This window comes from Rhincodon typus, chromosome 42, assembly GCF_021869965.1.
Source record: "Rhincodon typus isolate 14 chromosome 42, sRhiTyp1.1, whole genome shotgun sequence".
In the NCBI taxonomy this organism is placed as follows: Eukaryota; Metazoa; Chordata; class Chondrichthyes; order Orectolobiformes; family Rhincodontidae; genus Rhincodon; species Rhincodon typus.
Genome location: NC_063373.1, coordinates 2,328,458 through 2,346,539, shown reverse-complemented (window position 1 = coordinate 2,346,539; position 18,082 = coordinate 2,328,458). Strand labels below are relative to the sequence as shown.

Below are 18,082 nucleotides of genomic sequence, written 5' to 3'. Positions count from 1 at the left end.
CCCTCCATATTCTGAATGCCCCACGTTTACAACCATCCATTTGTAACAAAAGCGACAATTGGAATGTTGTCTTGAAATTCTGCCCACTTTTATCTTCGAGGTTCAGCTCACCTGAAACAATTGCTACCTGTGTTCCTACTCGAGCCTGTGAATGTTTTTTTTTTCATTGCAGACAAAATGAATACCATTCCGTGTCAGTGTTGTATTCAAGTGGTTAAGGCGCTCGGTTTAGGACTCTGTCAAGTTGCTGTCAGCAGATCAAATCTTATCGTCTATGTTAGTTCCTATCACTGACTTTAACGATGCTCTGTCAGAATCACCCAGAATTTGTGGGCGTAAAGGGAGCAAAATCTTCGCCAGATAGGGGACATCCGTTTCTAGTACTTCTCAGACCTTTCACACTCTCGGAGTATTTCTATATGTTTTCATTTTCCGGTGTCAAGACGGTTCTAAAACGCATTCTGATAAACCCATACTTTAGCTTGGAGTTTCAAGTTAAAAATCTGAAGAGAAAATAAAACAGAAGACCGATGAAACCCATATGATTTTTTTCGACAGTTAAAATTATTTTCTTTGACACCCTTCTGTTGGCTTCCTAACAGCTCAGTGCAATGCCTTCATCTGTGATATGAAACCTGTACTGATATTCGCAGAGCTGCTCTGTCTTTGTTTGCTTTTAAGTGAGGAATTCACTTTAAGAGGTTCTAGAAGAAGAAAAAATCCTCATTTCCTGAAAAGGAATCAAAGCGAAGCCATGGTTGTAAAAGAGCAAATTCATCACTACGACAACAGGCGAGTTATTGGTCAAGCTTGTAACATTTCTCAATGACAATGACTCTCTCGTGGCCCAGAACCCCAGATAGGACTCATTGATTTGAGCCGCAGTATGAAGACAGGAGCTGGACAACAGAAAACAGGGAGAGCAGAGGGAAGGAGGGAGAAAATTAACAGTGGAGAAAATGAATGTGAATCTGGATTTGAAGTTCATCCCAGAGATCAGGGAATGCGTGAGAGACAATGATTTACTGATTTGGAGAGACAAGAGATGATAAGACATGTGAATCATATGAGGTTAAATGAGACACAAATTATTCTCCTCATGCCAAATTAATATTTACGAAAAATTTACTGAGCTGCTGGGCCTACAAAGCTGGGTTGATGCAATCGGCCATGCCAAGTTATTTTCACGTGTATGGAGTTGGGTAATTTAAGGAACAAAATCAGGAGAATTGACAGGAGAAAATGAAATATATGAATGAAACATGCAATCTTTTACACATTTAATGTTGTTGTAACGTAGAATTTCTGGTGTAAGTGGAAGTAGATTCAAGAGATAACTTTCAGATAATTATTGTTTCGACACTTAGAAATGAATACAATTTGCGTATCTACAGAATGTGGAAAGAGATTGGGCACTGAAACTAATTACACGAATGTTTGAAAGAGCAGACATTAATACAATCGAACAGACTCAATCTGTTTTGTATAATTCTTGATCTTTCGCCCCATCCCACTTTAATTGTTGCTCGGTGACTCTGCTGCTCAGGAGTCAGGGTTGTCAGAGACTTCTCAACATCTATCAGATCCGGATGCAGCTGCGTGTCGTCGCGCAATTTCTGTTCTCCCACGGAGCAGTGAATTCACTCAGAGCCGAGTCTGCGTCAGTTCCGCCCTTAGTTTGCGTTTTCTGCTCTGACTCTGATACGCCTTCACTTCCCTGTGACTCTTGAGACATCGCTGCACCAGTCACTGTTATTCATCGTATGGAACAGCTTTGAACAGGGGTCTCAGACAGACATTTTTCTCGGCTGCAGAAGTACAAGCATGGAACGCACCATTATGAATCTTCTCGCAGCGCACCTCATCATTATTACAATCTTCAGTAAGTGTCTTTTTTTTCCCAGCAACATTCCATTTTCCCCTGACACAGATGATTGTAACCCAGATGTTATTATTAATAAAGTGACAATGGTAGTAATAAGAATGGAGTCAGCAAGACACGGTAGGTCAGCCAAATCCTCAGATGATGGTGCAGGAGGGAGGCAATGTAACACTAACCTGCAGCTTGAAGACAAGCGATTCCAGCCCTTATTTTTACTGGTACAGTCAGCTCCCAGGGCAGCCTCCACAGTACATGGTTTATCTGTTTTCAGCAAAAATCATAAACAGGAATCCTGATTTTTCAGACAGATTATTTTTCACATTTACTAAATCCACGATGATTACTGATTTGGCAATCAACAAGGCCATCGTCTCTTACTCCGCCATGTACTTTTGTGCTATAGAGTCCACACTGATGCAGAGTTATGGCGTAGCCCCTACATAAACTCAGTCTCACAATGCTTGTTAGAGCACACCAGAAGGCTTTTTCACACCGAGAAAAAAAAAATAACAATTCAGCTCTCGAGGAACAGCTGTATACTGAAAGAGAGAAAAACCGTTCATCGTTTTAAAAAGTTTGCTTTTAACCCATAAAGTACTCCAATATTTTCCCTTCTTGTCTCTCCACTGAGTGACCCTTATCCATAGCGACAGAAATTTTATTCCACCAGCGAAGTTTTAAAGATGTAATTATATCACATTTGCAGTTCAGTCTGTTAATTCTGAAATACTGGCTTCCCATTAACAGGAATGGAAGATTGAATATCAAAAATAAGTAAAATGCCTCACTCCTCCGTCCGTAGATTTCAGAGAATTCATCAAAACAAGCACCAGTGACAACTAGCTCACACACTTCTGTCTTCACCTCCGCTCCGAGGCGGTGAACTGAATGCTTCATCAACACTTGTGTGAAACGTTGAATGAATGGAAATTTCACATTTGAAATCCACAATAGCCTCTGTCGGAAATCCAAACATGAACATCAAACTGAATCAGATAGGTAAGAGAAAATTGGAATTGGTTTCCGAAAAGTTGAACATGCTTTGTTGAGACAAGTTAAATTTTATCATCTCTGTATCTGCAACCGGTGTGATATTTTGCCCTGTGCAGGAGGACGGTGCATCATCTGAGTCCTTGAAATTGTTTTAATGAACTTCCCACGCTTTCCAAAGGAATTAGATCTTCACCAGCACTTGTTGTGGTCAGGACGAGCAGCAGCTGTTATTAGTAGGTTAATGAGACCTGTGTCTTTTAAATTAAAGAATTGAAACCAGAGTGCTCGGCTCGCGCTGGAACATTATGCCTAAATGTTCGCCAGACGTATGCTTTCATTTACCGAAAGGATTCTGTCCCAAATTTAAAACAAAACTCATCAACATTGTTCAGAATGCAATCAAACACTTTCCCTCCCTTCAAATCAATATTTTGATATTTCAGACTTGCGATAAAACAATATATTCGACAACTTAATTTTGGTATTTACCAAATGACATAGCCGAATTGTTGACGATTAAAATAAAATATATTAAAACATTACATTGTGGAAATCACAGCAGGTCAGACAGTATTCGTGAAGAGAGAGCAAGCAAACGTTTCATGTCGAGACGATACTTCATCAGAGCTGATAAGAAGTAAAAGGTGTGTCCCGACATGTTTACTCAGACAGGTTTGAAGTGAAACACGTTCTACCTGAAATAGTTATTCGGCAAGAGAAAGGAAGATGAAACTAATACCCATGTTTCTGCAGGCAGTATGTTCTGGACAGTGACACAAAGCAATATCCAATCAGGTAACTGTTTTCTTGTTATACGGTTCAACACGTCAGCAAAGGACGTTGAGAAATAGAGTGAAATTGAAATCCGGAATCTCCTGCAGTTGAAATGATACTGAACTTGAAATTTAGACTAATTGTGCCTTCTCATTCATGTCAGATGGAAAACATCGACACTGCCTTTCAGAGCAGTGCGCGCATTATTGTTTCACAACGGGAACTTCATGCCATTGAAACAGATTTCGTTCGAGAATGTGGAGCTGCCAATGTATGAGATTCGCATTTATATTGATGCTTTCACTGCAGCGAGTTGCAGCAAGAGATATAAAATGTCTTCACTGCAGGTTTAATAAGAATATGTCTTGAAATTATAAATAAAAAATAGAAAATGAATTGAAGATCCTGACAGTACATCTGCCATATGGAAGAATAAATTTTATTACTCTCTTGCTTTATATATTCTTGGCAGATGCTGCTGGTAGTGCAGAGGGCTCCCTTTGTCCTGAGTCATTGATTTCTACCTAAATGGAGAAGATCGCACTTTTGAGCTTGTCCACCAGAGCAGTTAAATGTACTCTGATTCATTAACATAAGGCTCAGTGGAAGGGATCTCATCTTGGAAAGGCAGCATCTCTGACCCGGATGTAGGGGGCTTGCATTCTAGTCTCACCTACTTGAAGAGTGTGTGACAAGGTCTCTGAAACGTTCGTTGAGAAAATACTGCCAATGAGCAGTACCAGTGATCAACGACGAACGGTAGGTCTGTTCATTTCAGCTGAGAAGCTGTCATATTGTCGACTTTCTGACTGTCGGCGACAGTAGAGGACAGGGCATTGTCAATTTGCACCTGTGTCCTTGAGACAGTGTGTTCTAGACTCGTAGTCACTTCGCAATTTAAAGAAAGGTGCTGTTCGGGCAGTTTGCAGCATGTACAAACATCTAAACATTCGGAATAATTTTAAATTGAGCATTGAACTAATATTGCCATCTCCCAGTCAGTGAAGCCTGTCCCTGTTCTGGATTACAACTTAATATCAGTCAACTGTGAATGTACCTGTAAAATATTGTTGAGGTCTTGTGATTCAGACATGTTGCTGTCCTGGGTAATCGTTTTTTATCTTAGCTGTACCCCACAGCACAGGAATAGACCACTATACCTTCCACACTCAGACAGCTTATACTTACATAACCATACTTATTATAGATGTCAGCAGCTGCTATATACGTTGTCCGGAAACTTGCTCGTTATCTGATAGTACTACTTTGGTTAAATTCTCTGTTGGATGGTGTATCGGTTTCTGCAGATATCACTGCATGTAACTTGCGTTCAAGTTTCTCTTGTTGTAATCCAAATTCACAGATAATCTTCAGCCACGACTGTGATCTCCAGTGTCTGCTTTACTCGATCTGCACATAGTCCAATCGTGGGCCCAGAGGAGTAAAGTATCAAATAGTTTGCATTATCCATTCAAGCATTTTTGTACAAGAGTAATTATGTGGAGTCTCTATTCTTCTGAGCTATCCTTTATTTGGAAATTTTGCCTCGGTAATTATATAAAACACAATATCAAACGTTGAAGAATTAATGTAAAACGTGTTGAATACAAACCAAGGCAGACTCTCTTAAATAAGGACACAAATGTTCAAAAAACATTTCGGAGTGCATCTCTGTCAGTAAATTAAAATTGGAGGAGAACCAATTTCCAAGAAGAGAATGAACCCGGACTCTGTTCAACTAATTCATTATGGTTATGAGCTCATCAAGACAGCGCAGGGGCCATACCCAATGTTGCAGAACATCCTGCAGGATACACGTCCATTGTGACCTCAATAACTTAAGGATGCCTGGCCTATTGTGGCCTCAAACACCGCATAGGGACAGGTCAGTATGCCCGCACTTACTGCAGCTGTGCAAGTCCATTAGCCAGTGACTCAGTGAAGGGAGACAGCCTTGTTGTGACCTCACTCATTTATGAATATTGGGCTTTGTGGACTTCACTCCACTCGATATGCCTCTTGATTGTGGTGTTCCGGTCACATCAGACACTGGTGAGGCACTCTTCGTGGATGTATCTATTTGAATAAAGTTTAATTGCATCAATGAATGTGTTCAGCATTTATTGATGGTCATAACAAGGCAGAAACATGACAAAAAGACTTTCCCAGAAATTTGGAGCTGCGTTTACTGAGAGTTTATTACTGTTGATGTTAACGTCCGATTGTCATTACATTATAATTTAAAACATTGATTTTCAGCTAACGGTCAGTTCCCAACCCCAAGCAATGTGGAATGTGATCTCGGAGTAGTATTATCGCTGGACGGTTAATCCAGAGACATACGAAACCGACTTATAACCGACAATTTGAATTCAATGAAAATCTTGATTTTAGAGTCCAATTCATACCATGAATCTATTGTCGATTGTCAGAAAATGCATCTGGTTCACTCACGTTATTTAGGGAAGGAAACTGTCCTTCTTGCCTTGTCTGGTCAACTTGTGACACCAGGCCTACAGCAATGTGGTTGACTTTCAACTTCCCTTTTGGAAAATAGAGAAGGGCAATAAATACTGTTCTTGCTAGCGATGCTCATTTGTCATGAATATATAAAAGTAACAGCAAAGAAGAATAAGTGTTTGGTGTTTGAGGAAAGCACGATTAGGACAGAAGGCCCGCGTTCATGTTCAGGTGTGAGGAATAATTTTGGGAAGGTTGTTTGAAAACTAATGGTTATGGCTCTAACAGTAAGACGGTCGTGTCTGGACCTGTCAGGCAGGAAATCTCACCTGGTCCAAAGATGTTAAATCGCATAACTGAAGGTTGTTGAGAAAATACGTAGACCAACATTGCAGCTGACATAAACGACATTGATCCAGAGAAGAAAATGAGGTTGCCATTTTTTCTTTTAACAAAAAGAAGGTCGGAGTAAGTCTCTGTGTGTTCAAAGCTGTGCCCTTTTGATCGGCAGATTTCACGTGATGGAATCTATAAAAATCAACAATATTTTAGACAAGGATCATTGCATTGAAAGTCAAATTTTATTTATGACAATATATACTTTAAATTATCTGAAACAGAGAGTCTAAAATAACAGGGAAAAAGTTTCCATGCTAAACCGCGAAAGGAAACTGTCATCAATGTAAAAGTAAACGGGCTATAGAAAATGTGGAAGTGAAAAACGTTGGAAATACGTCTTTCAAATAAGTGTAGGAAAGGCAATTTAAATGATTATTGTACTCGCTAATTTTGTATTACTCGAGTCACTTTATACCTCCTGTTCACCTGTACTACTGCTTCAGTTAGTCTTCGGCAGTTAACAGCGCACAAGTGCAAATTGTAGACAGACTTCTCGAGATCTGAGCTTCACTACTTCCACTCCTTAAACGTGGCTGCAATCGACTGCCGTCGCAATACCTTCTTCATTATTTCGATATTGTAGTTGGCAACACACTGTTCTCTTTTGTTGTGTGCAATCTGTTCTGAATCCTTCAATTGACAGATTACTGCTGCCGGTCCATTCCTACCATTAGTTAGATCAGCAACAAAATTGAAACAGAGACCTCTAATTCTTCTACAACTGAATGTTGCCTGCTCTAAAGACAGATAGGTTCAAGGAGTATCAAACAGAATCGACTCTTAACCAATCCTCATCATTAACTCATGACATAGAGGATACTTCTTCCCTGTAAAACTCCACTCTTCCCACGCCTCGTGCAAACTCTGTAAGAATGGTAAAGGTGATTATATAGATCGAAATGAAGCTTGTCCTAATTGTTGATATTACTATTATATATGGTTACTGGAGCTGTAGGAAACAACGTAATATTCAAATTTTGGTATGACTGTTGAAGAGGAAATTGATGAAACAATACAATAAACCTTGAAAACACAAATATTCACGCTCGTTCTGATATAATCTGCAACCATGTAGTTTGGATGGAGGGAATGAGAACAGGAATTTCTGAATTCCTAAGTGACTTTCCCTCTATGTTTAGTAGTACCGCAAAAAATTACCAAAATAACAATCGGCACGACCCTGAGCTCTGATACTGATATTATGAGAAGTACCGAATGCCACAAAGATCTTGGCCAAAACTCCATAATGCGACCTCAATGGATTGCTTGGCAGACAGCGCGAATTTGCCGTAAAACAAGTGAAATACCTCAAAACCCATGGTTTAAGGTAAAGGAGCGTCTCCATAATCTTTAATGTGATGTTCAACATCATATGATCACTGGTTCCCATTGGTGTCTTCATTATGAGGTCATTGTTTACTCCGATAGCGTTACACATTGCCAAGCCTCTCCCGGTCGACTCCACAGCGAGCTTTTCAAATAGACGATATTGAAAAAATATCTATGAGCTTCTTATTTTGGACTATCCTTGACCGACTGACACCGTATAAATGTGGATTAAGATATCTCGTGATCAGCTCGCACTTCTGAAAAATGAACATTATTTCTGGCTTTATGCTGCACCTACTTCCTGTCGAGAGGTGGAGGATGGGTTCTACAAAATACCCACTTTTTTCTTCTTTTATAATTCCAAATATCCACCCAATCGTGTTCCACATCTTAGGTTGATTTAATTAGATCGTTCCCTCTATTGTTCTTAAAGGTACATTTAAATAACGTAGCTATCCTCCACCATGAATTATGTTCCTGTCCTCAGAAATCTGCTGTAGCCTTTCACATTCTGGTATCATTCCATATATTTCTTTATTAGAGGTGTCTCTGTAAAAGCTATTAGATTGTGCATATTCATTTTTTATTTGCACATTTAGTTTACCAGCTCCATTGTGAATATAATGGGTATTCAGATTCAGGGACACTGAACGCTTTATAGATTTTGTTTATCCTGTAGTCTTGCCTCTTGTATTTTTTTCTTAAAATTGTGTTCTCTACACTCTTATGCCAAGATCAAATAGTCATTTTGCAATATTAAAATGATTTTTTTTTCGATTCTTTGATTTGCCATGTTTTCTGAAAATTTATTACTTGCCCCTACTTCATTAATTTGAAATATCTCTACTCACTGAGTTATGTCGTTTGCATTTGCAAAAGTCTCGGCATCGTTTAGATTAATGTTGTCTCATCGTGAAAATCCGACATTCCCTGTGCCAGTGTTGGCTCTTGACTTCTCCCACATCAACCGTTCAGCAAAGCACGCATCTCTACAAATTGTTTTTTTTTTCCCCAATTCCATGCAGTCCAGGAATAAGCGAAATATTCGGTATGACCATTGACATTCTGCGTCATAATCTCGTGCCTGGTACTCCGATAGATTCTGTAAAACCTCTTTCTTTAAGCCAAGTGTGCCGCTCGTACATTTGTGGCCCACCAAGATGCAATCCTTTCCCTCTCTATTCTCTCGATCTCACTTTAAATACCTCTGCCTCAGACGATATACGAAAATCTGGTTCTAGACTGGCAGCATGTAAGATCCTGGGAGGGATTGATAATGCAGATACTGTGCAGGCCGTCTATCCTTGCTGAATAATCTAAAATGGGTTGGGGGATTATTTCAGAAGACGGAGTCTCATTTAGTATGTATTTGTGGAAGAATTTATTTTCTTTTAGAATCATCATTATTTGGGAATCTCTTTCACTAATGACTAATGCTTCGAATTCATAATGTCTAGTTAAAGGGAGAATGAGACTGAACATCCGAAAATATGAGATAGAGAAAGATGTTTTCTTTATTATTATTATTCATTTGTGGGATGTGGGTGTAGCTGGCTGGCCAGCATTTCTTGCCCATCCCTCGGTGCCCTTGGTAAGCTGGTAGTGAGCTGCCATTTTGAGCTGCTGCAGTCCTCCTGCTGTGGGTTGACCCACAATGCTATTAGGGAGGGAATTCCAGGTTCTTCACTCAGCGAGAGCGAAGGAACTGCGATATATTTCCAAGTCAGAATGGTGAGTGACTTGGAGAGGAACTTGAAGTTGATGGCGTTCCCATATATCTGCTGGCCTTGACCTTCCAGATGGAAGTGGTCATGGGTTTGGAAGGTGCTGTCTGAGGATCTTTGGTGAATTTCTGCAGTGCATCTTATAGACAGTACACACTGTTGCTACTGAGCGTCGAATGTGGAGGGAGTGAATATTTGTGGTTGTAGTGCCAATCAAGCGGGCTGCTTTGTCCTGGATGGTGTCCATCTTCTTGACTGTTGCTGGGGCTGCACTCATCCAGGCAAGCGGGAAGTATCGGTGAGGAAGACTCAGAAACAATCAGATTGCAGAGAACCAATTGCGTTAATTCTTTAACTATCGATGATTGGTCCACAGTTAACATCACATCTGCAAAACCAGACTGTTGCGGCTTGGAGAAATGCCGCTGAGTTTCTCAGTGAGTAAAGCCTGCCGCTAATCTGGTCTCAGTCAATGATATAAGACTACAAGATCCAACCTTTTAAACCATGCGTTGTTTACAGTCGATCAATGTATTCACTGCGTGATTTCCCGATAACAATGCTCATGCTGCCCAGTGAGTGTGAGCTGAATTTGCCATTATGTGTTTCATTGTTTTTTTTTGTTTCTTTTTACACATATATTGTTCATACATTATAATGTTTGTTACAGGAACGAGTGGCCAAAGATTAGTTTCCCAATGCCTTCTTCAATTGAAAATTCATGATGGACAGTCCCCAACATTGAACACCAGCAACACAACAAAATGCGGTGGAATCTCTGGTAAAACTTGTATCCCGGGGTAACTCTAAGATATTTGCTGAAAAGATTCGGGAAGGGAAAGAGAAATCCATTTCTAGGGTTTTCTGGCCAGTTTTCCGTTAATCTGGACCAAGACAAGAATACAGCTCCATAAAAAACCGCCAGCGCACTTGTCATACACTCTACTACATAATTACCGCGCATTGATGCCCACACCGTGAGAGACGCACGGTCAATCCGTTAAAAAAGATGAAAATATTAAAACACCACCTCACTGGCTCGGACCAGTGATCTCCATTATGAAGTATTCATATTGTCAAAAGTTAGAACAGACAGCTTTTACACAGATCTTTTTCTGAGTTACATTCTCGATAGAATCCTTCTCTATCGTGTCGTTTGTTTATAAGACAACTCTTTTCAGGCAGTCTCTGGCAACCAAACGACAACAACGTTCATCGATTCCTATCACTGGCCAAACTCAAGTGTTGGCACTTTTAAGAACCTGCGTGGGCGTTAATTCCCATTTCGTCATTCTGTTATATCACGGGACAGCAGTCATTTTCAGTTTATTTCGGACCATGACGACAGTGTTGTGATCTTAAGGAAAAGGGATTCAGAAGTTATGCGGGAGGGTGGATGCTTCACAAATTGCAAATTGCCCTATTAAATGTCAGAGCATGTTTAAAGGGCCAAATGCTTTTCTGAACTAACGATTGTGTGTATCTGCGACCAATTCTCCGACGTCATTGACTTCAGAAGAGAAGCGTTGTGAGCTCATTGGGTGTTGCGTGGTGCACCTGCCAGAAACGAACCAATCAGCAGTGATTTCGAATATGACTCAACATCTTCCCAAAACTCAGTTGAAACAATTTAGCTTAAAGCCACCATCAGCTCTCAGGGGAGAATATTCGGCTTTACCTCCCAATTTTCAAACGCACCATTCGCTTTCTAAACAAGTCGGCTCTTACCATCTACTCATTTCTAACTGCTACAGTTTTCCTAACTGGTAAATTTCTGAGTCGCAAAATATTCACTTGCATGGAATATGGGTGGAGCAAACTTTTTTTTTGCCTGTGGTGCTCAGCATTGCAATATATGCACTGAATTAGTTAACATTGATTATTCGTTGTCATTTTTAATTTTCTACGGGCTTTAGTGGTGCAGTCTCGATTTCACTACAGCCGGTTACAGTGATACCGAAGGAGAAAAAAATGCAGTGACCATTCATTTCCACTGTTCAAACAGAGCTGATTCATTTACATTTCAACTGCATTCTCAGTGCCCTGGTCAATCTCCGACATTCTTGATCTACATCACTAAACACGAAAAGATCATCAGAGCAATTGGCGTTGGCTTTCGATGTTCTGCATGTCTGGAAGCTCAGAAAACTGAGGGGAATTTCACCATTGATGAGCTGCAGCTGCCGACAATGCGGTGTATTACCGCGGGCTGAGAGACACATTGACTGGAAACAGAAGTAACCCGGTGTAAAAACACTGTCCCTGTCAGAGTCGGGAATAACATTTACTTCCGAAATTTATACAAGAATGCGCTGAATCCAATTAAACCAAAGTAATTACGAAAGCGAGAGACACAGGTGCAGCACTGGGCAAGGTTTCCTCTCCTCACTAACGTTGAATACATTATGAAATCAAGTATGCTGTTAGAGAATGTACACCGTACAAATTAAAGTCATTGCTATCCAATTACTTTCGATTCTACAACTTCTGACATTGTGTTTTATCCGGTAAAGAAGTTGCACAAAGCAACAGCTACAGATCGCTGCGGGGCGCGTTCTAAAATGACAACAGCACTAACAGCTTTATTTGATTCCTGTAGATTTCCAAAAAAACAATTCATTCAATCTTTCTGGTATGTTTTCAGTTCGGCTTTTGACCTCGGTCTGATTACTGGTCAACCAACAACCATTCGAGAACTTGGAGCTCACCAGACCTGTATCACAAGTCACATCTGTATTCATCTCTGTTGATTCGCTTCTCTCTCTATCGTGATAAAATGCGCCCGCTAATACCATCTATACTTGGAATTAATATGTGTAAGTTATTTTAACATTGGGAGATCTGTAATCAGTGTATGTGAATTATTAGGACATTCACTCGGCAGTCTTCTGTGTCTACGCCAGACTGAACTTTCAAATAAAACTGCTTGTTCCTTTGCAGAGAGGTTTTTCTGAAACTGCCAGGCGAGGACAGGTATCGATCCACCTGTAGCATTTGCTTTCCACCTGCCAGATGCGAATTCGTGGAGTTCCCTAAATAAACAGCAGTCGTTTGTTCCTTTATCCAGTCAGTGCCAACGTCAGATTCAGTCATTCATGTAAACGATTTTAAATGATGTGTGTGAATTATGCTCGTAGTTTTCCCTCACCAGAAATGTACAGAAGCGTCACTGTGTGAGGACCAGCTGTAAACAGATTACAGCGGGCAGCAGGTGTGACCCAGAAATCAGCAGCAGTTGTTGTACGAGTCTTTCACTCTTTCCCATCATTGTGAGTCTCGCTGCGCAGAAGTAGACAGCGGAGTCAGACAGCAGCAGCTCCGAGATCGTCAATCGGAATAACTTTTCTGACCGCTGGACTGTACTGGAAAACCGCTTTTGAGCAAAATCCGACTTAAATTCAGTACCGCCGCTCTCCACCTTCCGGACTGCGAACTCGGGCTTTCTGCCAGGGTACTGGCGGTACCAGAGTAATTCATAAACATTGCCAGTATATGTGCAGGTTAAATAGACATCTTCTCCCGCTGTTTCCGTGAGTGAGGGATCCCGTTGAGTGACAGAAACTCCATCGCTAAAATCTGGAAGACATGGTTGGAGAAAGCAAGAATAATTGAATAAATTTTTCGTACGAAGTTCGAACTGACAGTTTAAAAAAACTCACATTTGCTGCAGAATGAAATTAGACACGAATTTGAACGCGAAATGAGAAAATAAAACACAAACAACTCCATTTGCCAGCGAACTCAGTTCTGAAGATAGCTTACAGGACCAGAATTTGATTTAATTCTGTTCTGTCCATGATGCTACCAGCTGTGTGGAGTTTTCCCAGTATTTTGTTTTATTTTGTTGTTCTTGTTTTCTATTTAACACCAGACCTTATTCAGAAAAAAAGAACTGGCCAATGTCCGTGTAGGCAATCCACACGAGAATCCAAGTTCACCCGTGTTCTAATCTTAGCAGCATGTCCAGCTTTCCATCTCTTCATCATCCGTTTAGCTGACGTCCCCTTCATGACGTTATGGTTTGATTCAAACACTCCTTAAGCAACCGACTTCCATATTCTAAAGGGAAAACGGGATTCCCTTAAGTTTTCGATTGGATCATGATTATGACTCCGATGAAGCATCACAGGGTGGATCGCACATTTCGAAAGCGATTATATCTTGGCTCTGGGATCATCACTCTAATCGCTCTTTTAAACGCTGTGTGTCACTTTCTTCTTCTTGCAAGATATAGAGTAGAACAGTTCATAATAGCCCAAGTGTAATGCAACCAATGTCGAATACGTCGTGAAAAGAATACTCGTTTGGTACACGCTTAGAGTTAGAGAAATTGAACCCTTTCCTTCAGTGTAAAACTTCTTACCGACAATGAATGTCAACGAGATCAGCATGAAAATGGGGAACTGCATCACTGCTGCTCTGATTCCATGGGTTTTCATTGTGTCACACAAACCTGCAACTGCAAATTATCAAGTAAAAGAGAGAGAAAATAACCTGAGATCATTGGCTAAGAGCGCCTGATGTCACTTCCTTCACAGCAAGCAGCTGCTGACACGGCATATGCTTGTTTGTGTGTCACGTTCGCCTCAAAGGTCGATGTATTTGGCAGAAACCTCACAGTCTGGTGTTCGGCGAAAGAAAAGAATAAATATCGACCGGTTTGTATTTAACAAAGCTGACAGTGCGTTCCTTAATCTGAAATATGTAACTCAAAGAAGTGGAGGTGCAATGCCGATGAAGGTCCTCAGCTAAATTCTACACAGTGACTAATCAGACCGGATTTATTGATGGATTAGGCTTTGACTGACTTCCCACCAGAGACGCACAGGTGATGTTTGTTAATTTCTGTAGAGACATACGGCTGTGGAATTATTTTTTCCATTCTCTTTCTCAGTGAACTTTTATGTCATTCGGTTCATTTTATCAAACTCGTTGTCTTTCATTGCCTGTACGTCTCTCTTCCATCCATTCCAGCTTTTCATGACGGTGTGTATTCTGGGGGGAGAAAAAAATCATCCACGTAAAAACACAACAAGAAGAAGAGTTTCACACTATTGATAAACAACACCGAATCAGGTTGAAGTAAAAGAAAGAACTGTGCATTTTTTGTATCTGAAACAAAGCGGAAATTGCTGCAGAAATTCAACAAGTCTGGCTGCACCTGTGGAGGGAAAGCAGAGCCAACATTTCGAGTGCAGTGTCCCTTCATGAGAAGCAAAGAGGGAACGTACCTGGTGCAAGCGGAGATTTCAGTATAAGATGGCGGCACAGTAGTTCTCTCCAGCCAGATCTCCTCTGTTTCGCCAATTCCTTTCCATTTTTTTCTTTCTTTTCTCTTCGTTTTTCTGCAGTTTTTCTTTTTTTCCCTCTCCCAACAACTTTTAACTTCTTAAACTTGCCTGCAGGAAATACAGAAAGGAGGAGGTGAACGTCAGTCCAGACCAGTGCGGGAGACGAGACAGAGACCGTGCCAGTGCGGGAGGAGAGCTCTGGAGACGAGTTCCCGACAGAGCTTTGTATGGGTGGAGGTCCGATGCCAAGCCGGACTTAGAGACAAGTTCAACTGGCGAGTCAACGGCGACTGAGGAGCACGGCGGGCATTCTGACTCCAGCTCGCCTGAAAGACGAGTCCTGGAGGCGAGTCGAGTGTCGGAGCCCAGTGCGAGAGCTCGTGTGAGCCTACAGTAGCCTTGAAGATATTTCCTAGAGGCAACTCCTGGTTGCAAAATCGCGGGCTGGAAACTGGTGACAGAGGGAGTCCTAATCGAATCCAACAGGGCAGGCAGCATCAGAGGAATGGGAAAGTTGATGTTTTGGGTCGAGGCCCTTCCTCAGAAAAGAAAGGCCCCGACCGGAAACGTCATCATTCGTGCTCCTCTGATGCTGCCTGGTCTGCCGTGTTCCGCCAGCTCCACACTGTGTTATCTGTGAGATCTAAACCTGTTTTTGTAATTAAGCCTGCCAATAAGGGTGGTGCTGTTGTAGTCTGGTGTACTGACATTTACAATGCAGAGGCTCGGCGCCAGCTTTCAGAAACCTCCTCCTACATTCCCTGGGCCATGACTCCACCATGACACATCTGGCCTTTGTATCAACTACAGTAACTGATCTTATTTCATCTGGTCACCTCCCCGCCACAACCCGTAAGCTGATAGTTCCCCAGTCTCACACAGTTCGCTTCCATCTCCTCCTATAAATACACAAACAGGACTGAACTGGCAGACCCATTGTTTCAACCTGCTCCTGCCCCACAGAACTGATCTCTTCCTACCTTCACTCAGTCTTCTCTCCACGTACATCCATGATTCCTCTGACGCTTTACGCTGGTGTCAAAATTTCCAATTTGCAGGCTTCAGCCTTCTATTCTTTACCATGGACGTACAATTACTTTACATGTACATTCACCACCAGGAGGGTCTTAGGTTTCACTGCGTCTTCTTGGAGCAAAGACATGAAACGATCCCACCCACTACCACCCTGCTCCGCTTCACCGAGCTCGTCCTTAGCCTCAACAACTTCTCTTTTAGCTCTTTGCATTTTTTTTAAGGTCAGATTATTGGAAATGCATACCTGCATTCACTACAGCCATCCCTATTTCTCTGTGGGTTACTTGAAACATTCCTTGTTCCAGTCCCATTCCGGCTGTCACCCACAACTCGTTCTCTGATACATCGATGATATCATCGGTGCTGCTTCCGTCTCTCGTCTGGAATTGGAAAAGTTCCTCAATTTCGCTTCCAATTTCTACCCGGCCCTCACTTAAAACTGGTCAGCATTTGACTCCTCCTGTCCCATCGTTGGATCTCTGCTTCCATTTCTGGAGATACAATGCACATTAATATCTAAGCGAGTCTCCGTAACGTCCACCTTCTTCCTCAGCTGAGGATTCCCCAACACCATTGTCACCAGCGCCCTCAACTTTGTCGGAACTACCTTCCGCACTTCCGCCCTCAACTCCTCTCCTCCCTCCCGCAACAGTGATAGGGTTCCCCCTGTCCTTATCTACCATCCTGCCAGCATCCACATCCAGGAGGTCATCAGACACCACTTCCGCCATCTCCAGCGAGATACCACCACCAGACACATAATCCCCTCCCCTCCCTGATTTTCTTTCCAGAGGTAACATTGCCTCTGGGACTCCCTGGTCCACTTTTTCTTCACTCCCAACAATCCCCACAGCCCGACGGCACCAACCCCTGAAACTGGCGATTGTGCAACATCTGCCCATTTACCCCCTCTTTCCCCACGATACAAGAGGCAAATCTACCTTCCAGGTGAAGCGTAACTTCACCTGCACTTTGCAGATTGCAGTCTGCACTATTGGCTGCTCACAATGTGATCTCATCTACATTTACAAAATGAAGCGTTGTCTGGGTGAATGCATCGCCGACCCTCTACCTTCAGCTCGCAACAAAAAGGATCCTGAACTTCCAGTTGTCTGCCACTTTAACGCAGCATCCTGTTTCCTGACCAACGTCTCTGTTTCTGACTTGCTGCAGTATTCCAGTGAAGCTCAACACAAGCTGGAAAACAACACCTTATTTTATGCTTGTGGACCCTGCAGCCCACTGGACTCAGTATTGAGTTGAACAATTTTAGCGCCTATACTCTCCCATGTCCTAAACCCCTCGCCCACACACCAGACCTTGATAACACGTAGCCTGCAATTACACACTATCTATTGTTAGTCACTAATAGTCAGATTGACAGCTATTCACCCTCTCAGCCAGATCGTTATCAACTCCTTCGTCTATCCAACTGCTCTTCTCTCTCTTCGGACTCTATACTTGATCCTATCCTTTATTACTTACCCAATCCCTCTCCCTGTTTTCTGCATATATACCGACGTTTTCCACAACTACCATCAGTTCTGAGGAAGGGTCATCGGACACGTCTGATTTTCTTTTTTCTTCACAGATGCTGCCTGACCTGCTGAGCTTTTCCAGCAACTTCTGCTTTTGTTCTCCACTTCCGCATACTTGTCTATTTGATTTTTTTTTTCCAAGTTGAAACATGTGAATTTAAACTGAATAATTTCTGTTCTGCCAAGCAGCTACTTTCGCAGAGAATTGAAACAGCACGATAAAGGTGACCTTAAAAAGCAGCTTTAATTTCCCATGGCGAATCAACTGGTACTGGCAGAAGCTGAAAGGCAACTAATGATTATTGTGCTAAAATAAAAGAAAGATTCTGAATGTAAAACATATTTTTCGAAATTCCATCATTTTGTCAATGTCAATTACATTAACTCATTCTGGGCAGCAACTGACATATTATTGTTTATTGGTCTACCTGAAAATTAATTTAGCTTCCAACATGTACAACAACCAGTTTTTAAATTAGGATATCTTTCGCTGAAGTCATTCATAACTGAGGCCAGAAGGACCACCACAAATTAATTTTGTCGAAATTTTGTAAGTTATTATATGTAAAATTGCAAAAAAATGAAATGTCTGTCTTCATGCAGACTATAATTCACTAAGCCGCCCACATCATCTGAACTCAGTTGGAAAAGTTTTGG

General features: G+C 41.6%; 1 gene segment (V, D, J or C); it reads right to left on the bottom strand.

Moving 5' to 3' along the window:
• Positions 1-12,727: 12,727 nt before the first annotated feature.
• On the bottom strand, positions 12,728-13,980 carry LOC109934715. The segment is given in 2 exon segments: positions 12,728-13,137; positions 13,925-13,980. Coding segments are annotated over 2 exon segments (456 nt in total).
• Positions 13,981-18,082: the final 4,102 nt, after the last annotated feature.